This window comes from Myripristis murdjan, chromosome 8, assembly GCF_902150065.1.
Source record: "Myripristis murdjan chromosome 8, fMyrMur1.1, whole genome shotgun sequence".
Taxonomy (NCBI): Eukaryota; Metazoa; Chordata; class Actinopteri; order Holocentriformes; family Holocentridae; genus Myripristis; species Myripristis murdjan.
The window spans coordinates 6,073,194-6,095,717 of record NC_043987.1 but is presented as its reverse complement, the minus strand read 5'-3'; the positions used below and the strand labels follow the sequence as shown (position 1 = coordinate 6,095,717).

The 22,524-nt window shown below is 44.7% G+C and overlaps 1 protein-coding gene across 2 annotated transcripts; it reads left to right on the top strand.

Annotated features, from left to right (window-relative positions):
• Nucleotides 1-302: 302 nt before the first annotated feature.
• On the top strand, nt 303-22,309 carry rnf216 (ring finger protein 216). Of its 2 annotated transcripts, none has more exons than XM_030058119.1 (17): nt 303-420; nt 1,342-1,485; nt 2,157-2,287; nt 2,594-3,955; nt 4,153-4,229; nt 4,881-4,989; nt 5,946-6,107; nt 6,395-6,506; nt 7,125-7,258; nt 8,547-8,597; nt 9,070-9,207; nt 10,419-10,567; nt 11,327-11,405; nt 16,269-16,366; nt 18,611-18,833; nt 19,735-19,804; nt 21,023-22,309. In XM_030058119.1, exons 2-17 carry the CDS (start codon nt 1,419-1,421, stop codon nt 21,394-21,396), a joined length of 3,336 nt encoding a protein of 1,111 aa, XP_029913979.1. In that variant the 5' UTR covers nt 303-420; nt 1,342-1,418; the 3' UTR covers nt 21,397-22,309. The 2 variants fall into 2 exon arrangements, with proteins under 2 accessions (XP_029913979.1, XP_029913980.1); XM_030058120.1 differs by having other exon boundaries at nt 321-676.
• The last annotated feature ends 215 nt before the right edge of the window (nt 22,310-22,524 follow it).

Sequence of the window (22,524 nt, the reverse complement as noted above, 5' to 3'; positions counted from 1 at the left end):
TATTAATTTGTTATTTAATTTGTTTTATTAACCTTGCCATTCATCCATAAACCAACTGCAACTAGTACCATAGTAAAATGAATTTAATTTTTTTTTTTTTTTTTTTTTTTTGTCTTGCTTAATTGAATGTAATAGCTGTTTTTTTGTTTTTTTGTTGTTTTTTTTTTTAATGTAGATGTGCAAGTATTTAAGTAAGCTTGTATGTATGTCACTTCTGCAGTTCTTGCAGTTCTGGACGACCCTGACGCAGACGTTTCGTAGGACTACAACTCCCAGAGATCCACGGTCCGTACGTCGTGATAGTCAACGTGCGTGTGACGCAGCGGCGACTCTTGTTTTGGCAGTTTGTTTCGATATTCGCAGCTTGTCTGTCCAAAAGGAAGGCGTTTATGCGTCGCTTATCCCAAATTCAAAACCGAGGTATTGTAAATTTCTGCACAAACTACTCTTCGCGCCGGGATCTTAGACTGTAATTTAATGATTGTATTCAGTGTTAGGGGCAAGAATCTCCCCAGAAGTGAGCTAGCCTACCTGCTAGCTAGTGAGCCAAGCTACCTAACATTAGCTTAGCTGGCTGCCGTGCTGCCCACTGGTTAGTCTCCTGTGTGGCTGCTGCTCTGTGGAAATAATGAATTGTTTCTTTGACATGTTTGTTTGGCAGTGTCCCAACACAGCGGTAAGCCGATGTTTAGCACAGATGATCTTATATTTTAAGAGGATGCCTATAGGTTTTGTTCTGGAAGTGTTGCCAGGTTCTCGCAGTGTTAATGTAGCGACGCTTGTATGTTTATTTACATTTAAATTGCTTTGATTTAAATCATATCCGGGGAACTACGTTCGGTGTTAGCAAGAGAGGCTAATAGGGGTCGACATAAGATAATATTCCCGTCCTTATCTGTATTGTTTTGGATCAAATTGGTCCAACGTTACATCAAATGAACTTTAGCTAGCTATTAGTCGTGGCTAGTCATTTGAAGTTACACGAATCGAAACTCATCACATTAGCGGGATTGTAGCTTCTCATTAACTAGCTAGCCGAAGTGCTATTTGAAGTTCTTTCGATTGTTAACATTCAACATAGACTTTACTGGCAGAGTGGGTAATCGCAACCTATATGCTCTTCATTAGACCTGTATTATTAGGTTACTGGTAGCAGTAAGCTGCGGTCCAGCCCTCCTCGACTTGTGTCTCAAAGTCTTAAAACCATGCCCGAATGTGAAACCCTTGCGGTATCTGCAGGAATCTAGGGAATACCCGCACGAAACAACGTGTGTGTGTGTGTGTGTGTGTGTGTGTGTGTGTGTGTGTGTGTGTGTGTGTGTGTGTGTGTGTGTGGAGTAGATGTTTGGTGAATGAGCAGTTCCTGTAGAGACTCAGTGTGTGGGCTGACTCAGGGAGCCTGTTAGCTCAGTACCACTATGGCAGATGGAGGAGGCGATGACGACGTAATTCACCTGGCAAGCTTCAATGTCCACCGCAGCCAAGGTTAGATACCCTCATGTCCTCATTCACACTCATACACAGCTAAAACTGCTGAGATTTAAAAAAAAAAAAAAAAAAAGTCCTACCAGTCCCATCTCTGATGCACAGCCTGTCAGCAGTGGGCCAATATGCAGGTTTCATATGCTTAAAAAAACACCAACACATGGTACTATTGCCAGTTTGTTTTGTGACAAAAAATAATTTCAGCTATGATGAGTTCATGAAATGCAAGATGTGTTAAAAACATTTAATTTCTACACCTGATACAGTATGTTTTTGCAGCATACAAAGTCCTATAGTCTTTAGTTCTGTTCTCACTTTTTCAAATGAAACAAACCTTTGTGCTGCAATTTGAGTCTTTATTTGACGATGTAATAATTGCACTAGTGTCCTTTGGGAGGTGTACATGGGTGTGTGTTCTGGTTGGAGGGTTGGGAGCAGGGGGTGCTCCCCTGGGCAGGCCCCCCCCCCCTGCAAAAAATAACAAATAACCCACTACCCATAGTTTTACCTAGTCAAGATGGCAATTCCATTAAAATTCAGCTCTGGGCCTTGCCTACAGCACACCTGTCTCTTTCCTATGCATTCTCTCTTTCCCATTAGTACTTGAATAGTACATGAATATCATCTTAAGGTTTTTCTGTCACTGTTCACACTTGTGTGTGTTTGTGTAGGCTGCCGGGCCCGTCAGAGGGAGCTCATCACTATTTCTGATGACTCAGATGAAGAACCTGTGACTCTAGTACCTGGTAGTCCCGTTTTAGTCCCAGATGATGTAGATGATGATGATGTCAGCATACTGGAGGTAAACAAAAAACAATGTCATCAAATTCTTATTCTGCATATACTGTTATTGTGATTACAGGGCTTGAGTGCCTTATTATGATGGTCCAGTTGTTAGTTAGTTTTTCCTGTTTAATTTTAAGCAAAGGCCAAAGGGTTATCAGACAAAATGTGGACAAGTGTTTGTGTTCTTTTCAACAGCTGGCATATTGCAGCATTGTCAAAAATTTCTGTTTACCATAGTTTCAGGAATAGCCCCAGCAGAAGTATCATCATTGTTCTTTTCAACCCATTGTTCTTCCTTTTTGCTCTCTGTCTTCTCCCACAGCCGCTAACGACTCCACGAAGACATGTGATTCGCCCAGCTGCAATATGGGATGGGTCCTCAGGCCAATTAATTCAAGTTGCGGTTCAAAGCCCCATTGCCTTCAGAGGTGGCAAGGCAAACTCTTGCGCAGCAAGAACACCCACACGAATACAGGTTCATCCGCAGCCTAGCACATCTAGAGAAACACAGCCACAACCTGGCTCTTCAGCGTGCACAAAGACTCAGCCAAAACCTGATACAAACTCACAGCCACAGCCTGGTACGTCAGCACACACAAAGGTGGAGTCCCAAGCAAGTACGTCTGTCCAAACCCCGTCTACCTCCACAGATGCCAAGGCCATCGCCATCACACCAGGAGCACCTGAATGCATCCAGCCTCAGCCTGGAACATCTGGACACACACAGCCACAAGCTGGCTCCTCAGCACAGCCAGTGGTGCAGCCCCAAGCGAGTACCTCTACCGGTGTCACGTGGTATTCTTTTGCTGTGGCACAGACTGCCAAGGCTGTTACTAGCACACACACACAAGACAATCCTCAGGCCAGTACTTCATCTGCACATCCTCAGTCACAGTCTCACACACAGACACAACCTCAGTCTGGTCCATCTGCGCAGCCCCAGTCACAGTCTCACACACAGACACAACCTCAGCCTGGTCCCTCTGCACAGCCCCAATCCAGTGAGATCACGAACCCACAGCCCAAGGTCCGCAATGTCATCAACGTGACGGAGGTGAAGCTACTTGTTGTTCCCCAGCAACCAAGCATCCAAGCCTCCGCTCTCATAACTCAGCCCCAGCCCAGGCCCAAGGTCATGCGTAAGTCTGTGCCATTGAATCCCGCACAGGGCAACCTCATTCAGATTGAGCTGCAGCCCTTGGCCCAGGCCCCAGCCCGGGCCCCTCAAGCCCCCCAGGTGAGACAAATCATACCCCCCGCGGTGCTCATAGCTGCAGCCCCAGAGAGACTGGGACCTCCAGAGGCAGGTCACCGAATTATTCTGGGCAGCCAGGCACCTGGTCAGGCCATTCCCAACCCTCACCCTCATGCTGGAGCTCCCGGTGAAGTTCCCCCAGCCCCTACCATAAACACCAGGGTGCCTAACCCCAACTCCAACCCCCCTGCTCCCCCAGCTCCAGCGGCATCAATCCCCCAAAATAGAGAAGAGGTTCAAATAGTTCTGGCTCCAGCCCCAAACCCAGAAAGGGCCAATCCAGCCCCCGGTCTAGTCATAGTCCCACCAGCGCCAGAGGACATTCCTAGGATAGAGGACGCGAGGCCTGGTCCCTCTGTCCCACGGGAGGGACACCGGGCAGAGAGAGCAGAGCAGCAGCCTCACGTCAGAGCCTTGATCACTGGGGTGGTGAGTATCACACAAAAACACCATTGCATTGGAACGGTCTCGCTCACGAGCGACATCAGAAAGAGACTCACCCACAATATTGAACTCATGAGCTACCTAACAATAAGCTCAGTGCTTTTAATCTCTCTCCTCCTCGATCCCAACTCCATCTCCCTTTTCTTCCTGTATCTCCCCCACTCTTTGCCTTTCCTTTGCAGCTGGATCTATTCCCCGATGTCCAGGAGGCTTATGTAGCAGAACTGATCCGACAGAACAATGTGAAAGACTTGAATGTGTAAGGAGCATGTGCTTGTCTTTCTCAGCACTTATACAGAGCTATGACACGAGATTTAGCCATTAAGGAATTCAAATGTACACAACAGTTCAAAGAAATACTGCATTTTCAGATTTGCAGCTGTATCATTTGCGCTTTTTGATGTAGTCATGTAGATGTTTAACTGAATTGAACATTGAATGAAGTTTTTTGCTCCTTTGATTCACTCAGATGCCGTTGACTTGTTAACATGGATTAAATTTTTTATAGTTTATGAGCCAATTGGATTTATTTTTTTCTCCTCAATTCTGGATTTATTGATCTGTCAAAAACGCATAACTTCACTGGGATACTACACCATAATCCATCCTTGCTATTTTTGTTTTGTTTGGACTAATAAGACGTTAAAACTGACCTCCCATACTCTGCTTCTTAAATAATGGGGTGATTATTGCAAGAAGCAGTATGCAGGAGTTCATTCGTAATCTCTTAGTTTCATTCCCAGCACACCTGCATTAACCCTACTTGGATGTGCGAGATTCACCTTTTTTGTTTTGTTTAGACTGAACATCTTAGGAATGATAGGTATTGAAAGACTGCTTGTTGACATGCCAGCAACTAAGTGTATATTTCTGTTATTGTATGTAACTCTGCCCTTGGCTATGTTTGCAGTATCTGTAACCTGCTGTTAGAGAATCCAGCATATCCAAGGAGGGAGACTGCAGCAGCCACAGCAGCCCCCACCAGCATCCTACTGGAGTCTGGAGACGCCCAGACAGAGGTAACAGTGTTTCTGCAATCCTTCACTGTCTGTTAGACTTACAAGAATAGAAATCTTCTAAATGTGGTTACTTCAGAGGACACGTTTTTTCTGGAAAAGGGCTGCTTTAAACTGTGGAGTTGAGTTAAGTGAAGTTGAGATGTAATGGTGGAGCTCATAGGTTTTGACCTTAGCCAGTGCAGCAAAGTCTGTGTGTGTGTGTTTGAAGGGTATAATATGTTGAAGGACACACTCTTTCTTCATTACATAATTATGTCAATCAGGCTTAACAAACTAAAAGAATAATTTGGCAGAGCAGAGCTCTTCTTGAATTCTGTCACCGGATTAGGACTCTGTGCTGTTGTTGGACAGTGATAGAGTTTACGGAGGGATGAGCTTTGCAATGGGGATTGAATTCTAAGCAGAGGATTACCACACTTAGAGGTGTGTGTGTGTTAGAGAGAGAGAGGTCCACTTGGAAGGGAGCAAGGTTTACAACATACTTAGCAAGAGAGGAGGTCCCTTACAAACACTGGCAGACAGTGGTTTAAATGCAGGAATGCAGCAGTTTTGTTCAAAGAAATGAGACAGAAATTAGCATGCATACACACATTTGCAAACACAGAAAGAGAAACCATCCCAACTCAGTCTCTCTAGCTTGTTCAAACAAAACAGCAGACAGTGCACAAATTGGCCCCTGCTGCCACATAGCCTGCTTACTCAGCTCTCCCCCACGCCCTACACCCACCTTGCTAACAATTCGCCAAAAGACTAATTTGTCATAATCACAGGAATTAAAATATGCTGCATTTCTCAACTTATTCAACTTATTGAACCTTTTTACGTCTAACCGTCAGACATGCTTATTTTGAGTCACTGAGGTAACATTAAAAGTCTCTGAATTTGATGTTTGAGTGTGTGAGAACCTTGCTTATGCTTCTGTCCATGTGTGTGTGTGTGCGCGCACACACCTTTAGGTGACTGAGGACTTATTTGACTATGCCAAGCTGGGGACAGTGGGACCGGAGGCCGTGATGCAGGCTGCTGACTTGCTGATGGCAGACTTCAGGATGCTCAGCTGTCAGGACATCAAATGGGCCCTCAACGCCCTCAAGGGACACTATGCAATCACACGCAAGGTATCCATGGTCTCATATCACACTGTGGGTTGGTCTTATAGTGTTGCTCTCAGGAATGCAGTTACAACGTACAGCTGGTTACTGTGCATGCCCACACCTTGCACAAAATTACAGTGTTTAAAATGTCCCAGTGCCTCCATATAGGGCTTGAGATGTTTCTGACGTCTTCTCTTTTCATCTCTGCAATTTTTGCCCTCTTTTCACTACTTTCTTTTTTCTCCCTTGCACTCTCCTTCCTCCTCTTTCTCACTTCATCCAACCTTCCCGACCTCCATGCTTTCTCCCAGGCCTTATGTGAAGCTCTGAAGAAGTGGCAGGACTCAGGCGACTCCCCAGGAAAGAGACGGCGGAGCAGATCCTCCTCTGAGCGCTGCTACATAGATTTCCAGTTTGAGCATGGTGAATAAAGTTTCTCGCTGACTCTCACAATACACACGGATGCTGCGCGCACACAAGGGTGCCTTAAAAGCACTCGCCTACGTCGTGTTTGGCGCGCTGTGCATTTGCTCTCCATGGGTCAACGTTTCTGCAGCCCTAAATGCATGAAAGCACAAACACACTGGAGCCTCTTCCTTCAAAATTAATCTAAATTTGCCACTGTTATGCACAGCAGGCATGTGGAGCTGCAGCAGAAATTGTGCCTGCTTATCACTGTGATTGCTGCAGTGCTGTACCACATACATTTTTTAGAACGATATGAAAGATGTTGCTTTTTTTTTTTGCCACCAGCAGCTTGGCCAGCAGACTCTGTAGTGTCCATATTTGTCCAGACATTAGAAATGTATATTACTATCTAAATTACGTCTAGTTTTCAGTCCTTGTGTTAGATAATATTTTCAGTAGTCCTCGGGTTTTCAAGAAACCACATAGAGATTTAATGCACACCAAAATATAAGTAAGCCTGGCACAACATGTAATGCTTTCCTTGTGTGTTTGGCCATTGAACACGGTGCAGTTGAAGAAGAGCACTGTTGCTCGCAGGCTCACTTTCTCAGCAGTGTTCCCTCTATCCATCAGGCTCAGTGAAGTTTGACAAGAGGATGTATTTCTTGGAAAATGACCGTCGCTACTGCAGGACCTACGGTACTCTGGAAGCTTCCGTGCAGAAGGAGCTGTCATTCTATCAGCAGAAGGCCAAGGAATGGGCAGAGGTACACACACACACATGCACATGCACATGCACGTGTGTTTGTTTTTGGTGTGCCTGTCACTTCACCTGTTTACAGTGGCTACGCTCTATAGATATGAAGAGGGGAGCGGGGAGGTTATGATGAATTACTCAACATTTTCCCTTTGTAATGGCGCTTAGCCGCTGCAGTTCACTGTAAAGGGATACCATTCACTTTTGTTTTCTGCTCAGTTCACACCACCTACATATGATGGTATGTCAAAACCTCCATATTGTAAACAGGAAAAAACATTTAAAGAATGCAGGTCTTGAATTAAATGAAGGGGGTTGACGATTCACTGATGCATCTAGATGCACCAGGCTTAATGTGTATTCAGACGGGCTTTATTGATACATAGCTGGAAGTGAATTGTGGAAAAATCCATGTGCCACCTATTGATACATTTTGATATGACCCACATATGATTTATTTTTGGCATCAACTAACTGCCGTTGTTGTTACTTCCACATATTGTGTATTTACGTCCGGTTTTCTGTCCCCCTGCACCTGTGTTTCTCTCTGAGTGTGAGGGAGCACATCAGGTCACATGACACCCGTTCCCCTCTGTCAGGGAAATTGTCTTAAATAAAAGAATCGAGTCACAGGCACAGCTTCATGCATAAATCAGTATCCTTATACATAAAGAGGCACAGTTTGTCTACAGAGAGTCAACCAGTGAACCAGTCTGCAGAGCAGAGGGGGCACGGGAGTGTGTGAGAGGCACAGTTTTATAGTGGAAAAGCACTTGTTTGTTTTTTTCAGAGTGATAAAAGGTTTACTGTGTGAGCTGCATGGCCCTGAACATTGTTTCAACTCTACTGCTGTTTAATAAAAAACAAAGAAACCTCTTTATGAAAGGATAGAGGGTTACACAAGAATAACATCTTAGGTACGTATTGAGGTTAACATAAGAATTTCTCTATAACAAGGGTTAGGGTTACACAGGCTAACACAGATTCATCATACGGAACAGAGTATCTTGTTGCAAAAATGCATTGAAAACTATATTAAAGTGTAGTTCATAGTTGAATGATTTACATGTTGTGCTACCAGCAAATGATGTTCCTAATGAGGTTTTAATGTTACTGTAATGCCCCCTACCCGCCCCTCAGTTGGCTGCTAGTGATTATGATGAGAGTTGCAATATGCTTCAGTTTTTACTTATGTGACTTTATGTATTCTTTTATCTTCTATCCATCTAACAATTACGATTACTTTGTTTGTTGATGATCAGCAGTCTCTCCATCTTACTGAGTCTGTCTCTCTCCAGCATGAGGACTTCCTCCTGGCACTGCAGGTCAACGAGGACGAATATAAGAAGGTAGGAACCACAAGTTTCTCATTTTGTATGGCTACAATGGCTCCTAAAAGAGCAGCTTTTAGATCTAAATAAAAAAAAAAAAAAAAAAGATGCTCCGGTTATGCTGGCCAATTTGGCATCAGATTCTTTCTCAGCAGCAGCTGAAGGTCAAAGCAATCTGTGAAGTTGCTGGCTGTAATGGAGCCTTCGCAAGTCCCTGAAAAGCAATTTATTTGAAGAATATGCTCCTGACTTGTAGCTTTTGAGATTAATTTAACTTCCTTAATCCTCTTAGCACTTAAGGCATTCACAAGAGATCAGGAGTTTGTAGCCTAAATACGGCATAAATTTTCTGTTAATTTATGCAGTAGGTTGCATTATCAGATTGGGATGGTAGCAGTGTAAAAAAAAAAAAATACAATTTCAGAAAAATGCTGAAAAGTTTATAACAGTCATAACTATTTTATGTGTCTGCGCATCATTCTTTCTCCAGGACGGCCAGTTGATAGAGTGTGGCTGCTGCTACGGGGAGTTTGCATTTGAGAAGATGACTCAGTGTTCGGACGGTCACCTCTTCTGTAAAGAGTGCCTGGTCAGATACGCTCAGGAGGCAGTGTTTGGCTCCGGACAGGTACACACACACACAGCCCTAACCCTAATCCTTTCCGTTTGGAAAAGATAAGGTACAGCTAGAATCCACACAACCTCATTTAATGTAAAATACTAATCATAACAAACAAGCGTTGTATATCAGTATTCAAAACAGACTTTGCAAGGTGTTGTAACAATCAAATAAGTAAAGTAATAAGTAATAATTAGTAATAAGTAATAAGTAAAGTTTTAGAAGAAATGTTGAACATGTCATTGAGTTCACTAATCAGAAACTCCTGACAGACTGAGAATCTGAAGCTGTGATTTGGCTTATCGGAGGTTAAAATGCATTCTTTGTAGTTTGAGGCCAGGCGTAACTGACTAGTGAAGTCTTACCGTCAGTTCCAAACCAAAGATTTTAGGCATACAACATATTTTTGAGATTAGTTTTCTTGTAGGCAGTTAGAGAGCAAAATTGAATTGGGCTGTGTTAGACTAAAAGCCAGGAGGCCTTTGCACACTGCCATGTACATTTCTGGCTTGAGTCTTATTTGTTTGTTTGTTTGTTTTGTTTTGTTTTTCTCAGTGAATTACCTCAGGTTATGACTTGCACTGAGCACTTCCTGTGCGTGCACTGCAAAATCTTACCAAGATTATTTGTCTTATTTCAAGTCAAAAATGTCTTATTTCTAGTCAAAATATCTCATTACACTTAAAATAAGACATGATCACCTCAGAAGTAACTTGTTTTTAGACAATTTTCACTTGTTTCAAGTGAAAATTCCCTTGAAACAAGTGAAAATTTGCTTGTTTCATTGGCAAAATTTGCCAGTGGAAAAAGTGAAAATTCACTTGAAATAAGTGAAAATTAGCTAGAAACAAGAAACAAATTTTGCCAATGAAACAAGCAAATTTTCACTTGAAACAAGAGACAATTGTCTAAAAACAATTTACTTCTGAGGTGATCATGTCTTATTTTAAGTGTAATGAGATATTTTGACTAGAAATAAGACATTTTTGACTTGAAATAAGACAAATAATCTTGGTAAGATTTTGACTTTTTGCTGTGTGTGTGTGTGTGTGTGTGTGTGTGTGTGTGTGTGTGTGTGTGTGTGTCAGTAATTGGTATTGTGTTAGCACACTAGGCAGCCTTATGTGCTTGTGATTATACCTGAGAATCTGACACTGTAATGCTAATGGTCTGTGGTATATGTGTGTGTGTGTGTGTGTGTGTGTGTGTGTGTGTTTCAGTCGGAGCTGAGCTGCATGGAGGGAGGTTGCCCATGCTCCTACCCAGTGTGTGAGCTTGAGAAAGTCCTACCCGAGAACATACTGTGTAAATACTATGAGAGACAGGCAGAGGAAGCAGTTGCTGCTACTTGTGCTGATGAACTAGTGCGGTGAGTGTGTATTCCTTTTGTACCTGGAGTGTTATGATAAGAAATGATCACAATATTTAAGTGATGATACGATATCACTCTCATTTTAAACATTTTGCAACATGCTATTCTCTTTTTTTTCAACTGCAAATGACATCTCCAATGGAAAACTGTATTTGATCTGATAAGATAAAGTTCTCATTTTGTGCAGTGATTTTTATGGCAGCAAAATGGGATTGTCAAACAAACAGATTTACCAACTCTGTCATAAAACCCGTCATAAATGTTGCATCAGTTCTTCTCGATGCAATATTGATACGTGCCGTGCGTGTGTCAATACGGTAATACCACACAAAATATCATGAGACTATGCTGTATTGATTTTTTTTTCCCACACCCCTACTGTGATGTAGTTGGATTACATTTACCCTTGATATGAAAAAGTGTTAAAATATAAATATACCAACTTCTAGAGGTGGTTTGGGTGATTGGCTTTTCAGCATGTCTTGTTTCCAGTTTTTGTTTTGCTGTACATGTGGATTTTATGCATTTTGTCCTAAGAAATCACAATCCTGTCCCAACAATATGCCAGTTGTAAAAAGCGCCTGTGCATTCAGAACAGATGATGCACAAGGAGGACAGCAAGTAATGGCTCTTTGTTTTGTGAGAGTGGGATTCTCTTGTCTGGGTTCTCTGTGTCTGATGTAAGCTTGATTCTCTCTCTCTCCCACACTCCTTCCCTCCTCTTTCCCCTCCCCTCCCTCCCTCTGACCTTTGCAGGTGTCCGTTTTGCAACTTCCCAGCCTTGTTGGACAAAGACATGTCACTGTTTAGCTGCCCGAACCCCCGATGCCGCAAGGTCAGTCCTGCACTCTGTGTCCACATAATGTACTCCCAAGTTTCTTAATCGGGTTGGTCGGGTCTTTATATACTTGCTGCCCAATGGATGTCGCTGTGAACACGAATATGTTTCAAATCAGTGTGCCGAGTACATGTTTCCTCTGACAAATCAGATATAGTACATCTTGTTTGTCAGAGCTAAAATGTGCTGTGTTAGAGAGGATTTGACCTTGATAACAGGCAAGAAGAGACCTCACAGATCATTCAGGGCATCATTACATTGTAAAATCTGGTCTTACACTGAAAAGCCCTGGCTTCTGAATGCCTGCCCTTCTCCTCCACATAAATCATCTCATTGTAGCCTTGGCAGGAGAGCAAGAGGCAGGGATGAAAGTGAGGAAGAAAAAGAAAGATTGATGAACAATGAGCATTTTTATGGGCATGATGAAACATTTCCATCTGGGGAGGTCGTCAACTCCGTCTCCCTCTGTGTTTATCTCCGTGCCTCCTCCTCCTCCCGTCTGAGGAATGCCGGGGGAGGCGTTGCTCTTTGTCAGCCAAGGCTGTCAGATGGCTTCCAGTGTAAAATCTACATTATTTACCACACGCATACCGCCATCTTTCTCACGTTCTTCAACTCTTACTATGCAGAACACCTCCCCACGCCTTCTCTTTCAGCCTCTTTCTCTTTCTCAGTGTCTCTTTCTGTTTTTGTAACTGTTCTGTTGTGTTCCCCATCAAAATCCTACCTGTGTGTGTATGTGTGTGTGTGTGTGTGCGTTTGCATGCGCATTCCCCTGTGGGCACCATGGTATCCCTCTACTAACTTGGGCCTGATAGTCTGAGACTGTTTGGAAAGTGGACAATTGACTTGGTTTGGAACAAAGTAGCCTTTGTCTGTGTACTTGTTTGTTATTGTGTGTTTTTGTGTACTAATGTGTAACTATTCTTATTTTGTGTGTGTGTGTCATTGTGCCCCATCTTGCATAAACAGGCACAGATTCATGTATTCTATGTGGCTTTTTACAATATTTTGCAAGAGGTGGGGCCTGTTTCATGTCTTTGAATAAGTTGGGTGCTATGAAATTATTTTCCCAAAGTCTTTTATTTGTTCACTGTCTGGGATGTTTCTTTCGACCTTCTTCTGACACTGATTTGGCTCTACATTACACTTTACATGAGGCTTAGTACAACAGAGCTCAAGTGTGGATGTCAGTGCTTCCTCGTGCAATTCTGCCCATTTGCCTGTAGGAGGAGTCAGAGGCTCATTGATCCTGCTCTGCAGTCTCTTTGCACAGCTGCACCCCATTACACACACACACACACACACACACACACACACACACGTTAGACATGCTGCAGATGTGTCTTTGGTCACTCCCAGTCTCCTTGGCAGTAACCTACCTGGCCTTTGAGTCACAACTGCAGATTTAGGTCAAGAGGTGGTCGTAAACATGTTATGTTATTAAATGGGTTGTTTAATCACAGAGTTTTGAATTATACAGACGGCCATGCCCCTACATTGTCAAAAGTAGGTTAAGAGCCACCAGAAGTTTGCACGACTTGCTTCCTCTTTGGTGTGTTTAAGAGTCAGGATGTGTTTTGTGATCTTGTGACTGAGTTCTGCTGCAAGCTGGCAGGAAAGTCTTGTGTTTCCCCCTCTCTGCAGTGGAAACTCCCTCCCAGAGCCAGATATTGTCATGAGGTTAGAACCACTAGGTAGACTGGCTTCAATGCATCTGCTGTTTTACTTGTTGACTTATTTTTCCCTCTTGCGTCTCCGTTCCCATCGGCACGACACACAGAAAACACTCGGTCTAAGACAGTGGTTGTACAGTAAGCCTGTTCAATCTCAGCGCGAGGAGGGGCTTCATTATGTAACTGGCACACTTCCTTAAGCCCACCCGCCTCCCTTTTATACTGCTCCTCCATTGGCTGGACACACTTTCTGCTCCCCTCAAACTGGTTTCTCATTGGCTGGACACACTTCCCCCTCCATTTCAAATGCGGTTCAGATCATATTTGACCCAGATTCTCCTTCCCCTCTCTCTCTCTCTCTCTCTCTCTCTCTCTCTCTCTTCCCCCGGCTCTGTCTGACCTACACACACAGGCAGATACTAATGTATTCCACATGTGGTTATGAGGGCATTTGGACAGGCTTGTTCCTGGTCTGTGTATGATTAGTTCATAGCAACGAAGGCTGCAAAATGTAGGACACTGGAAGACTGTCTCAGAAGGAGTTGACTCTACCTCTGTGGAAACAATTTGGAGCGTTTTTGTGTGTTTGTGCATCACTGCTCCTCGTCCATCATCACATCCGCCGCATTCCTCATCTATTCCCCAGTTCACCGTCTTATATCACAGGACATGCAGAGACACGCCATGTAACCAGGCTGGGCATACTTCTCTCTTTCTCTTGCCTTTCCTCTCTTTGTGTTTTTTTTTTTTCCCTCCTCTCTCAACCGCTGCATGTCCCCTAGGCCCTGCATTCTGCAAGTAGATTCGATTGCAGTGAGAGCCGCCTCCCCTCAAAAACACACGCACGCACGCACACACACACGCACACACACACACACACGCTCTGCAGCCCCCCAATCAGAAGCTCTGCAAACTGCTTCTGCTGCCTTATAAGGGCTGCTGCAGCCTGCACCGTGAGAGAAGTGAGAGATAGAAAGAGAGAGAGAGAGAGAGAGGAAGAAAGGGGAGGTATGAATGAAGATAGAGGAAGGAGGGAGGGGGTGGCCGGGTGGGAGTAAAGGGAAAGGGACCGGGACACGGGGGGGGAAGAGTGTCATGAATGAAGACGGAGGAAGAGTCAGAGGAAGATGTGCGGGATGGAGAAGAGGATAGATGGGAAGAGTGAGTGCAAAAGAGTGGATGGATTTGCAACTGTCCCAGATACCAGTTGGACTGGAGTTACTACAGCTGTGTGTGTGTGTGTGTGTGTGTGTGTGTGTAGTTGCATGTGTGCATTAACGCTCAGTTGAACTTGGAGCCTGATCTCTCTGGCACCAGCAGCGTCTTACACATTCCTGTCATTCATGCGTTGTAAAATCACACACGCGCCTCTGCAACCTTTGTCACATTTGAACGAGCGACAGTTTCACTGTTGCATCCAGCCGAGGCGTTCAGAGGCTGTGGGACACGCCCGGCGCAGGTGCATTTATGCAAAAAGAGGGGCGTGGCGGATAAGCTCTATTTTTAGCCGTGCTATAAGAAGTCAGGCTTCTTCCTGCCACTCAGCAGCTTGTCCAACAAGTCACACACACACACACACACACACCTCTCGCTCTCCAACTTCTTGATCTCTAGGTTACCACTAGGGGGTGATCTCTCAACACGGCGTCCTCTCCTTGTCTCCGCTCGGCTCCTCCTCCCCTTCTCATTCCCTTGCTGCCAGTCTTTGTGTGCTCTTGCTTTTTTCCTGACGATGAGGTCCAATTCTTCACCCCGTAGCCATCTGGCTTCCACCGCCATCATCCCCATCGTGCAGCCAGAAGCATGAAATTGGCATAAGTTACATCCTGTTTTCTCATAACATTTTATACACACACACACGGGAGTGAGGGATTGTAGAGACCTACAGCACATGATCAGCTCTCAGGGATTTCCCGGCCTGTTTTAAACTGCTGGTGGCACAGCAAGCTAAGGCACTCAAGACTGTGGAGGGTAATCCTTTTCCACCTTTCTCCACTGCACTCGCCATCTCATTAATCACAATTGCCCTAAAGATGTGAATGGCTCTGGACTGTCTCGTTTTTTTTTTTTTTTCCAAGCGTGAGGCATTTGAGTGAGCTCCAGGAGTGCCGTTTCCTCTCGCTCGAAGCTCACTGCGTCACGTTTGTCTCCTAAGGTCCTAGCGTGCCCTTGGGCAAGTCTTGCAGGTTCCTGTGCCAAAGTCCAACCTCGCCACACAGTCAGCATCACCGGCCAAAACCTCTCCAAACGTTTGCAGCTCACTTCCCCACCCTTTGGCTGACCTTGCGCGCACAGGAAAACAGCACAGTATTTCCACCAAATGCTGTGAGAGATGCGAGGGAACACACACACACACACACACACACACTTACGTAGTGGATGAAGGTTGTATAACAGGGCCACAGAAAGTGAATAGGGTGTTGCTGACCAATGCAGAATGTCCGTCCGGGGTCAAAGGTCATACTGAAGGTTGCCATGGAGACGTGTGCTACATCAGCTGTCATATGCCACGCTGGTCAATATTAGATGAGCGATTCAAATATTCATGATGACACCACTTAGCCACAGAAGCAGCCCCCAGTGTGTGCGCTTGTGTGGTTATATGTGTGTGTGCGCGTGTGTATGTGTGTGTGTGTGTGTCTAACACTCTGCCAGCCGTAGCAGTGAGACTGTCTGCCCCAGATGTCCTTCAGCTGAGGGGCAAATGTCTTGGGCCGACACGGCTGGAGGCAGTGGGAGGATGGAGTTGCTGTTACTAGGCAACCGACCAGACAGCGAACAAATCGCACTCTCACTGCAGTCTGACACACACACATACACACACACACTCACACGTATGCACAGAGAGCCACACCTAGCCGTGTGTCTGGGTCCCTGCAGTGGCGGCAGCAGCAGCATATAGAGCAGACAATGTATGGGACTGTTCTGGCTGCAGGTCTCAGCGTGGCTCAGCGTCGACACGGTGACAAGAGGGTGGATTGGGTTGTAAAATGTGTCTTAGTAATGCTGAGGCTGTGTGATGGATGGATCTGTGAAAAATTCTGCATTGAATATTTAGCAATGAACTTCATTTCTCACTTGCAAGTGACCCAAAGCCGTGAGAAGGAAATTCTTCTTTCTTGCTTGCTTTCTTTCCTGTTTTCTGGCTCTCTGTTTCTCACCTCTCCCTCTGTCCTCTGTGCAGGAGAGCTGTAGGAAGTGCCATGTCCACTGGAAGCAGCACAAGAACAAGACGTGTGAGGAGGTCCTGGACGATGATGAGACCCGCAAGAGGGTGAGCTTGTAAGTGTCTGACAGAAAGTCACATTACACTTCCCTTAACAGTAATGACAGTCAATAAACTATGTCATCACACAGGACACATCAAGTCTTTCTCACTATAAATACACAGGATGAAGCTGCATGCTCCCAAAATAGTTTGACAGGCTGATTTACTTATCAAATAATACATTTATTTTAATGATAGTAAACTGAAGTGTCCCTCTGTTGAACATTACACAAGTTACTCTACTCGTTTTTAATTGATGAGCAAACATTTTCTCTACTTTGTAAGTTAACTGGATACCTTAACCAACGAGAAAGGTTTTAATGATTGTTGCAGAGTACTGATGCGTGAATCGAACTGCGACCCGCACGTCCCGTGTGTAAGCCACACATTCACATGGTTATGGGTCAGCAAAACAAAGATGTGAATAATTGTGGGTAGAAAAGGCTAAAATAGCAACAATATGAAGCACCATACAGGAGAATATTATTTCTCACTATGCTTTATTCCTCCTGGCATCGTGCAGCGTTGGCCAAGCAGGTTCATGCGGATGTGGCTTTATGTTTTGTTAAAATGACCACCATCAGGTGAGTCACTATGCAGGCAGATTCAGGTGAGCTTGGAGTTGACCTACACGCCAATATTATAGAGCATTTGCTTATGTGCTATATACTTTGTGCTGTAAGCCCTCTGCTCCCCGCACATCAGAGAGGATGCTGGGTAAACAGCTCAGTTTCCAATGACAACAGTCCAGGAAGCAGAGAGGCCGGCTGCTTCCTGCGTCTCAGCAGGCCCACAGGCAGCACTTCCTGTTTTGATCTGTCCACGGATCTTCCTACTTCCCGGTGCTGAAAGAGGCAGGAAGCTGCCTGGTAGAGAGATCAGTGCAGCAGGTCTGAACGGCTCACCTCAGAGCCTCCGTCACACCACAGACCCGATGCTCACACCAGTCTAATCTAAAAGAAACTGAATATCAACCAATATTACTACACTCCACATGCAGATTCCAATCCAGACTTTGTATTTTTAGTTAGTTTGCGACTTCTGCATCTGTTTTGCCCTTTGTTTAAAAGAAAATGCAAGTGTGCCAGAGTTATTCAACATTGGCTAATTTTCATCTGCAGTCCGCTGCCAGAATGTTCAAAGGCATCTCCTGCTAAACAATTAAAATGTCAACAAGGAGCAACTGTTAGTCAGACAAAAGCACAATTCAAGTCATCATAAAAGGTTAAATAGGTTACATATTAAACAACTTGATTAGAGTCAACCCAATACATCACATGAGGACACTGCACCGTAAAACAGGCATTTTATAGATGCAGGGCTACACATTTACCCAGGGAAAGAAAAAAAAGGATTTGCACCCCTTTTAACAACTAATAATAATCATGGCAATCTTGATATATTCAAGTATTTCCATTTTCAGCAGAAGGAAAAAATGCTTAGAGGTTATATTTTTACTATAATAATTATATCTTACTATACTTAGGTTACTTGCTGTGAGTATTTTGCTGTTTTAATCTCTTACTTTCCCAGTTACTGGTGTTGCAAATTAGCATCAGCTGTAAACACTATGCCTAACTGTTCAGCTTATCTGTGTCCACTGGATTTGCTCCGATCAAATAAGCCACAAATTAAATAATGCATTGAGTACTGAACAGGTGTAAAGAGAAATCTGTATGATCAGGACATGCCAGCTGTGTCCTGGCAGCACCTTTGGGACCTTCATGTCTCAATGGGCTGATCAGACTGAATGAGATTAACCTTCTGTGGTTTGATCAAGAGTTTCATTTAGCCCTGTAATCCAAAGGGTCATGTTGATGGTACTGTTAATCCGTTTCAGAGGAATGGCTATGATGGTATTTTGCAGCAAACTACTATCAGTTTGGCACTGAATGAAAACGTCTGAGTCACAGCCCTCGATCTGGGGTGTCCCCACATGAAAAGATTAATATGAGCCTGAGCTGCAGATGAAAATTTCTCTTCTGACTTCAGGGCTGAAGAACCTTTGGCCTACAGCGATGTAGAGCAAAGCTCGGCCGATCCTCTACGTTCTCGCTTTTGCAGCTCAAATCACCGCGTTGAGTCGTCCACTGTGTCAGACTGCTGTCACATTTGTGTCTCTCCCCTTCTCCCTGCTTTCCCTTCACTCTGTTTCCTGTTGAATTTCTCCTTTCTTCTGTGCGTGTCTCTCCTCACCCGCTGCTCGTCTCTGTTACTCACTTCCCTCCACCCTCTCGCCTTCCTCTTCTCTGCCCCAGTGAGGAGCGCATGACAGCGGCTCGGGTGAGGAAGTGTGTCAAGTGCGGGACGGGCCTGGTCAAATCGGAGGGCTGCAACCGGATGTCGTGCCGCTGCGGCAGCTTCATGTGCTACCTCTGCCGAGAGCCCATCACGGGCTACAACCACTTCTGCCAGCACGCCCGCTCACCTGGCGCTCCCTGCCGCCACTGCCGCAAGTGTTCCCTGTGGACCGACCCCACGGTGCGCGCTCACACACAGTTTGTTCCTGAACTGTCAGACCGTTTTATATCATTTCACTCACCAGGATTTGTTTGATATTTTTTGTTATTTTCTGGCTTTGAAAAGCAGTGTTGTGTTCTTCAAATTAACCTCGTCAAATGTGCGTATTTGTCAGTCTCCAGCCTCTGCCAGTATAAATTCAGTCCCAATCTCCACCGGAGCATTTTGTGGTCATGCACACTTGATCTTTCACACGCACAAACTGTCACTGCCCTTTATCACGGAGCTTAACCGCCTTGAGTCGATGGCAGCCCACAGTGACCTGGCTATAATGCTCCTGGCAATCAAAAGCAGCAATTAGTGCCTGAGCAGCTAATCACCTGGAGCCGCTCCAGTAGCACAATAGAGGCACCGAGTTGGCCAAAAGCTAGTTGGAGCGGCATTGCCAAGAAATGGCGAAATACTTGTAGCCAGAAGGCTGTTGGAGAGTTGGTGGAGGGGGGGGGGGCGGCTGCCTTAAAACACACAACTGACCAGATTTCCCTTTTTTGCCAGTGGTAGACATGAATGAAATAGAGGATGTAGCAGCTTATGTTTGCATGCGCTCTTGTTGAATTTGAACACATTGCTATCTGTGTCCAGAGAAGACTCATGTCCAAATACTACCACTTTGCTACTAAGTCACAGCTCAATTAGCAGCATGTTTGGATTATACAGCAATAATAGATCTTTACTATCAGTGATGAGATGGTTATGCAGCTAAGAATTATGGATCGCAGCGCACTGCCTGAAAACATGTCGTCAGAGTTATCACATCAGTTAGTGCAGCAACCAAATCCATTTTTCATAGAAAGGCTGAACTCAGTTTCTAAGTGTGTTACTCGTTGGCTGACAGTGTGTGTGTCCCTCTGTCTGTTTGCAGCTGGATGACGAGCGGATGATTCAGGAGATCCAGAGGGAAGGAGAGGCAGAGCTGAATAAGAAGTGTGCAGGTCAGTGGTCCTGCTGGACTTGACATGTTGTCACCCTGTGCAGCTTGGAGCAGGGTCAGGGTTAGAGCCCCTGACACACCGCTGACATGTCACTCAGCACTATTTCATTCCCAGTGAAACTGTTGCTGTGCATTTTTCCCATATTGTTTCCTCCCATCATCACTTCCCTCTCTCTGTTGTGGTGTGGATGTAGAACTGTGCTGGGTTGTGTGCTCTGGCAGCGGAACAAGAGCAGTTATCGTAGTCCGCTGCAGCAACATTATTTTTCCTCTGTAGAGCTTCCTCTGTCTTTTTAAACATTATTTATTCAGACAGCCTGAGCGTTGTTTGCAGAATGCACCGCTCACAGTTGCAGGCGTTTCCTGCGTTTGTGTCCCCGTCCAGAAACTAGTGTGTAAGAGAGCCCAGGTGAACATAGGTGGGGATCAGCATTCATTTCAGCACTGAACTCATTAGAAAATGAACCCTGACTTTAAAAAAAAAAAAAAAAAAAGCGAAGGTCAGAATTACATATTGGGAAAAAAAAATCATAATTGGAACTTCGTTTTTTTCAAATTCAGTTCAGGTGCCCTTAGAGCACACAAAAATGTTGCAAAACAAGCCACCTATTTTTGTTTTGAATAAAAGTGAATCAGTAAACAAGTGTTTATTTACTGCTGCCGTATACATTTTTTGACCCTCCTATTATGTTTGGGGTCAGTTTGACCCCAGCCAATGTTTAACGTCTCTAAATAAATGATTAACATTTTTTTGCTTCATATTTAATGAGTGTGAAATTGACATGATGATATGTTTTCAATGTCCTGTACACACTTTGTAACACATTGGTTATAAATAACAAAAATCTGTACTTAAAGCCATTAAAACACCAAAAATTAATATTTCTTTCCAATTTTAGGTCAATCAGTGAGATTTTATGGTGATTTGAATATTTTTCCATAGTCGCGTAATAGGAATACTGGATGTATAAGTGGGGGTGGGGGGAGTTATGTTTTATTTAAAGGGCTATTTAGGTCGTCAACAAAGAAACATAAAGAACCTGACGCAGAAACTTTGGTAACAATTTTAATAATAATAATTTTGTGGAAGTTTAAATTGACCCCAAACATAAAAGATGTTCAAAAATGTGAACATAACAGGAGGGTCAAATTCTCTGAGGGTATTGATATGTTTTTAGCAGTTTGGTGGTAATTGACAAGTTCCCTCTCTGTCTGTCAGATAATTCAGGGAAGAGGGTCGGCCCTCCCCCCGAGCCCATCACCGTTGCCAAGCGACCACGCGTCGGTCCGGCCCCGAACCCCCCGGCGCCGCCTCACCCCCAAGCGGTACGAGCTCCCCTGCTGGTCCCCCCGCGCGTCATCTACCCTCAGCACCCGCCGCAGGCCCGGATGTTCCAGATCATGCCGCCCCGGCTGCCCCCGGCACCCTACGTGCCCCCCCTGCAGCACCTGCCCCCCCTCAACAACAACAACAACAACAACCACCACCACCACCACCCTCCCGTCAATCACAACGCTCAGCACCACAACATGGACATGATGGACCTGCCCATGCACTATGGACCCCCACACCGCTACTACAGACGATTCTAACACACACACACACACACACACACACACACACACACACACAGCCAACTTGTTGTTTTTCCCTGGGATTTTTTGAAGAAAAATTTAACCCATTCATCGGCCTAACAAATGTTATCTGCGGGAGAATTCTTATTCCCAGAATGATAGTCTGGTTTGACAGCTACCTGACCAGCTGAAACACACACACACACACACACACACACACACACACACACACACACACGGTGCGGTTACACTTTTCATTTCAGTGCTGTTTTGGGGTTCTTTGTGGTTTAGTTCCTCGTAGGCCTAGAAAATAAAACCTGTTCCTTTTATCGTTGGTGTTTTTTTTTCTTTTAATTAAAAAAAAAAAAGAGAGATTTATCGTGGATCCGTGCTCGTCAAAGCACAGGCGACGTGCTCTGTCCGTTTATTTACCGCTCCTCCTCTACATGTCTTTCCTTAGCTCATATCTGCTTATGCAAACTTCCACCGGGCTCACGCCTCGCCACTCCAGCACGTGGGTTTGGCTCATCAGCAGCTTGGGAGCACCCGGGCCCGCCAGCTGATGTGTCCTTGCCTGGTCACATGATTAAAAAAACACAAAAAAAAAAAAACGACATTGAAACGACAAGTGTATCTGTAGACGCACACACACTTTGCCTTCTCCCACCGAGCTCGGGAAGACACAATGATGCGGATCAGCCCTCAGCGTTGGTTTTGGTTTTTGTTTTTGTTTACTTTTCGTCATTTTGAGTGTGAATTATGGGGTTCAGCCGAATGATTGAGCACATGGAGAGTTATTTACGGGGTTTATAAAGATATTTTTGAATACTTAAAAAAAAAAGAAGAAGAAAACGTTAGCATTCCCCTCTGTATCTTTGCATAACCAGTGTGAGAGCGCACTGTTTTATAATAAAGATTCTGTTTTCACGTTTCCTCGCGCTTGTGGTTTCTTCTATAATAAGACACCTCACACACACACACACACACACACACACACACACACACACACACATACACACAACCCGTCTCTGTCTAATTCTCTCCTTCCATCTCTGTTATTACCTCTTTGTCCTTGTGCCTGTCTCTCTCTCCCTCTCTCTCTCTCCCTGTCTGTCTCTCTTTCAAAAAAAGGGGCTGACTCATGAT

Excerpts from the sequence above, each read along its gene's own strand:
- rnf216 (XM_030058119.1), top strand. The coding sequence starts at position 1,419 with ATGGCAGATGGAGGAGGCGATGACGACGTAATTCACCTGGCAAGCTTC. Across the intron at positions 1,486-2,156 it reads CAATGTCCACCGCAGCCAAG|GCTGCCGGGCCCGTCAGAGG; the intron begins GTTAGATACCCT and ends GTGTTTGTGTAG. Across the intron at positions 11,406-16,268 it reads CGAACCCCCGATGCCGCAAG|GAGAGCTGTAGGAAGTGCCA; the intron begins GTCAGTCCTGCA and ends TCCTCTGTGCAG.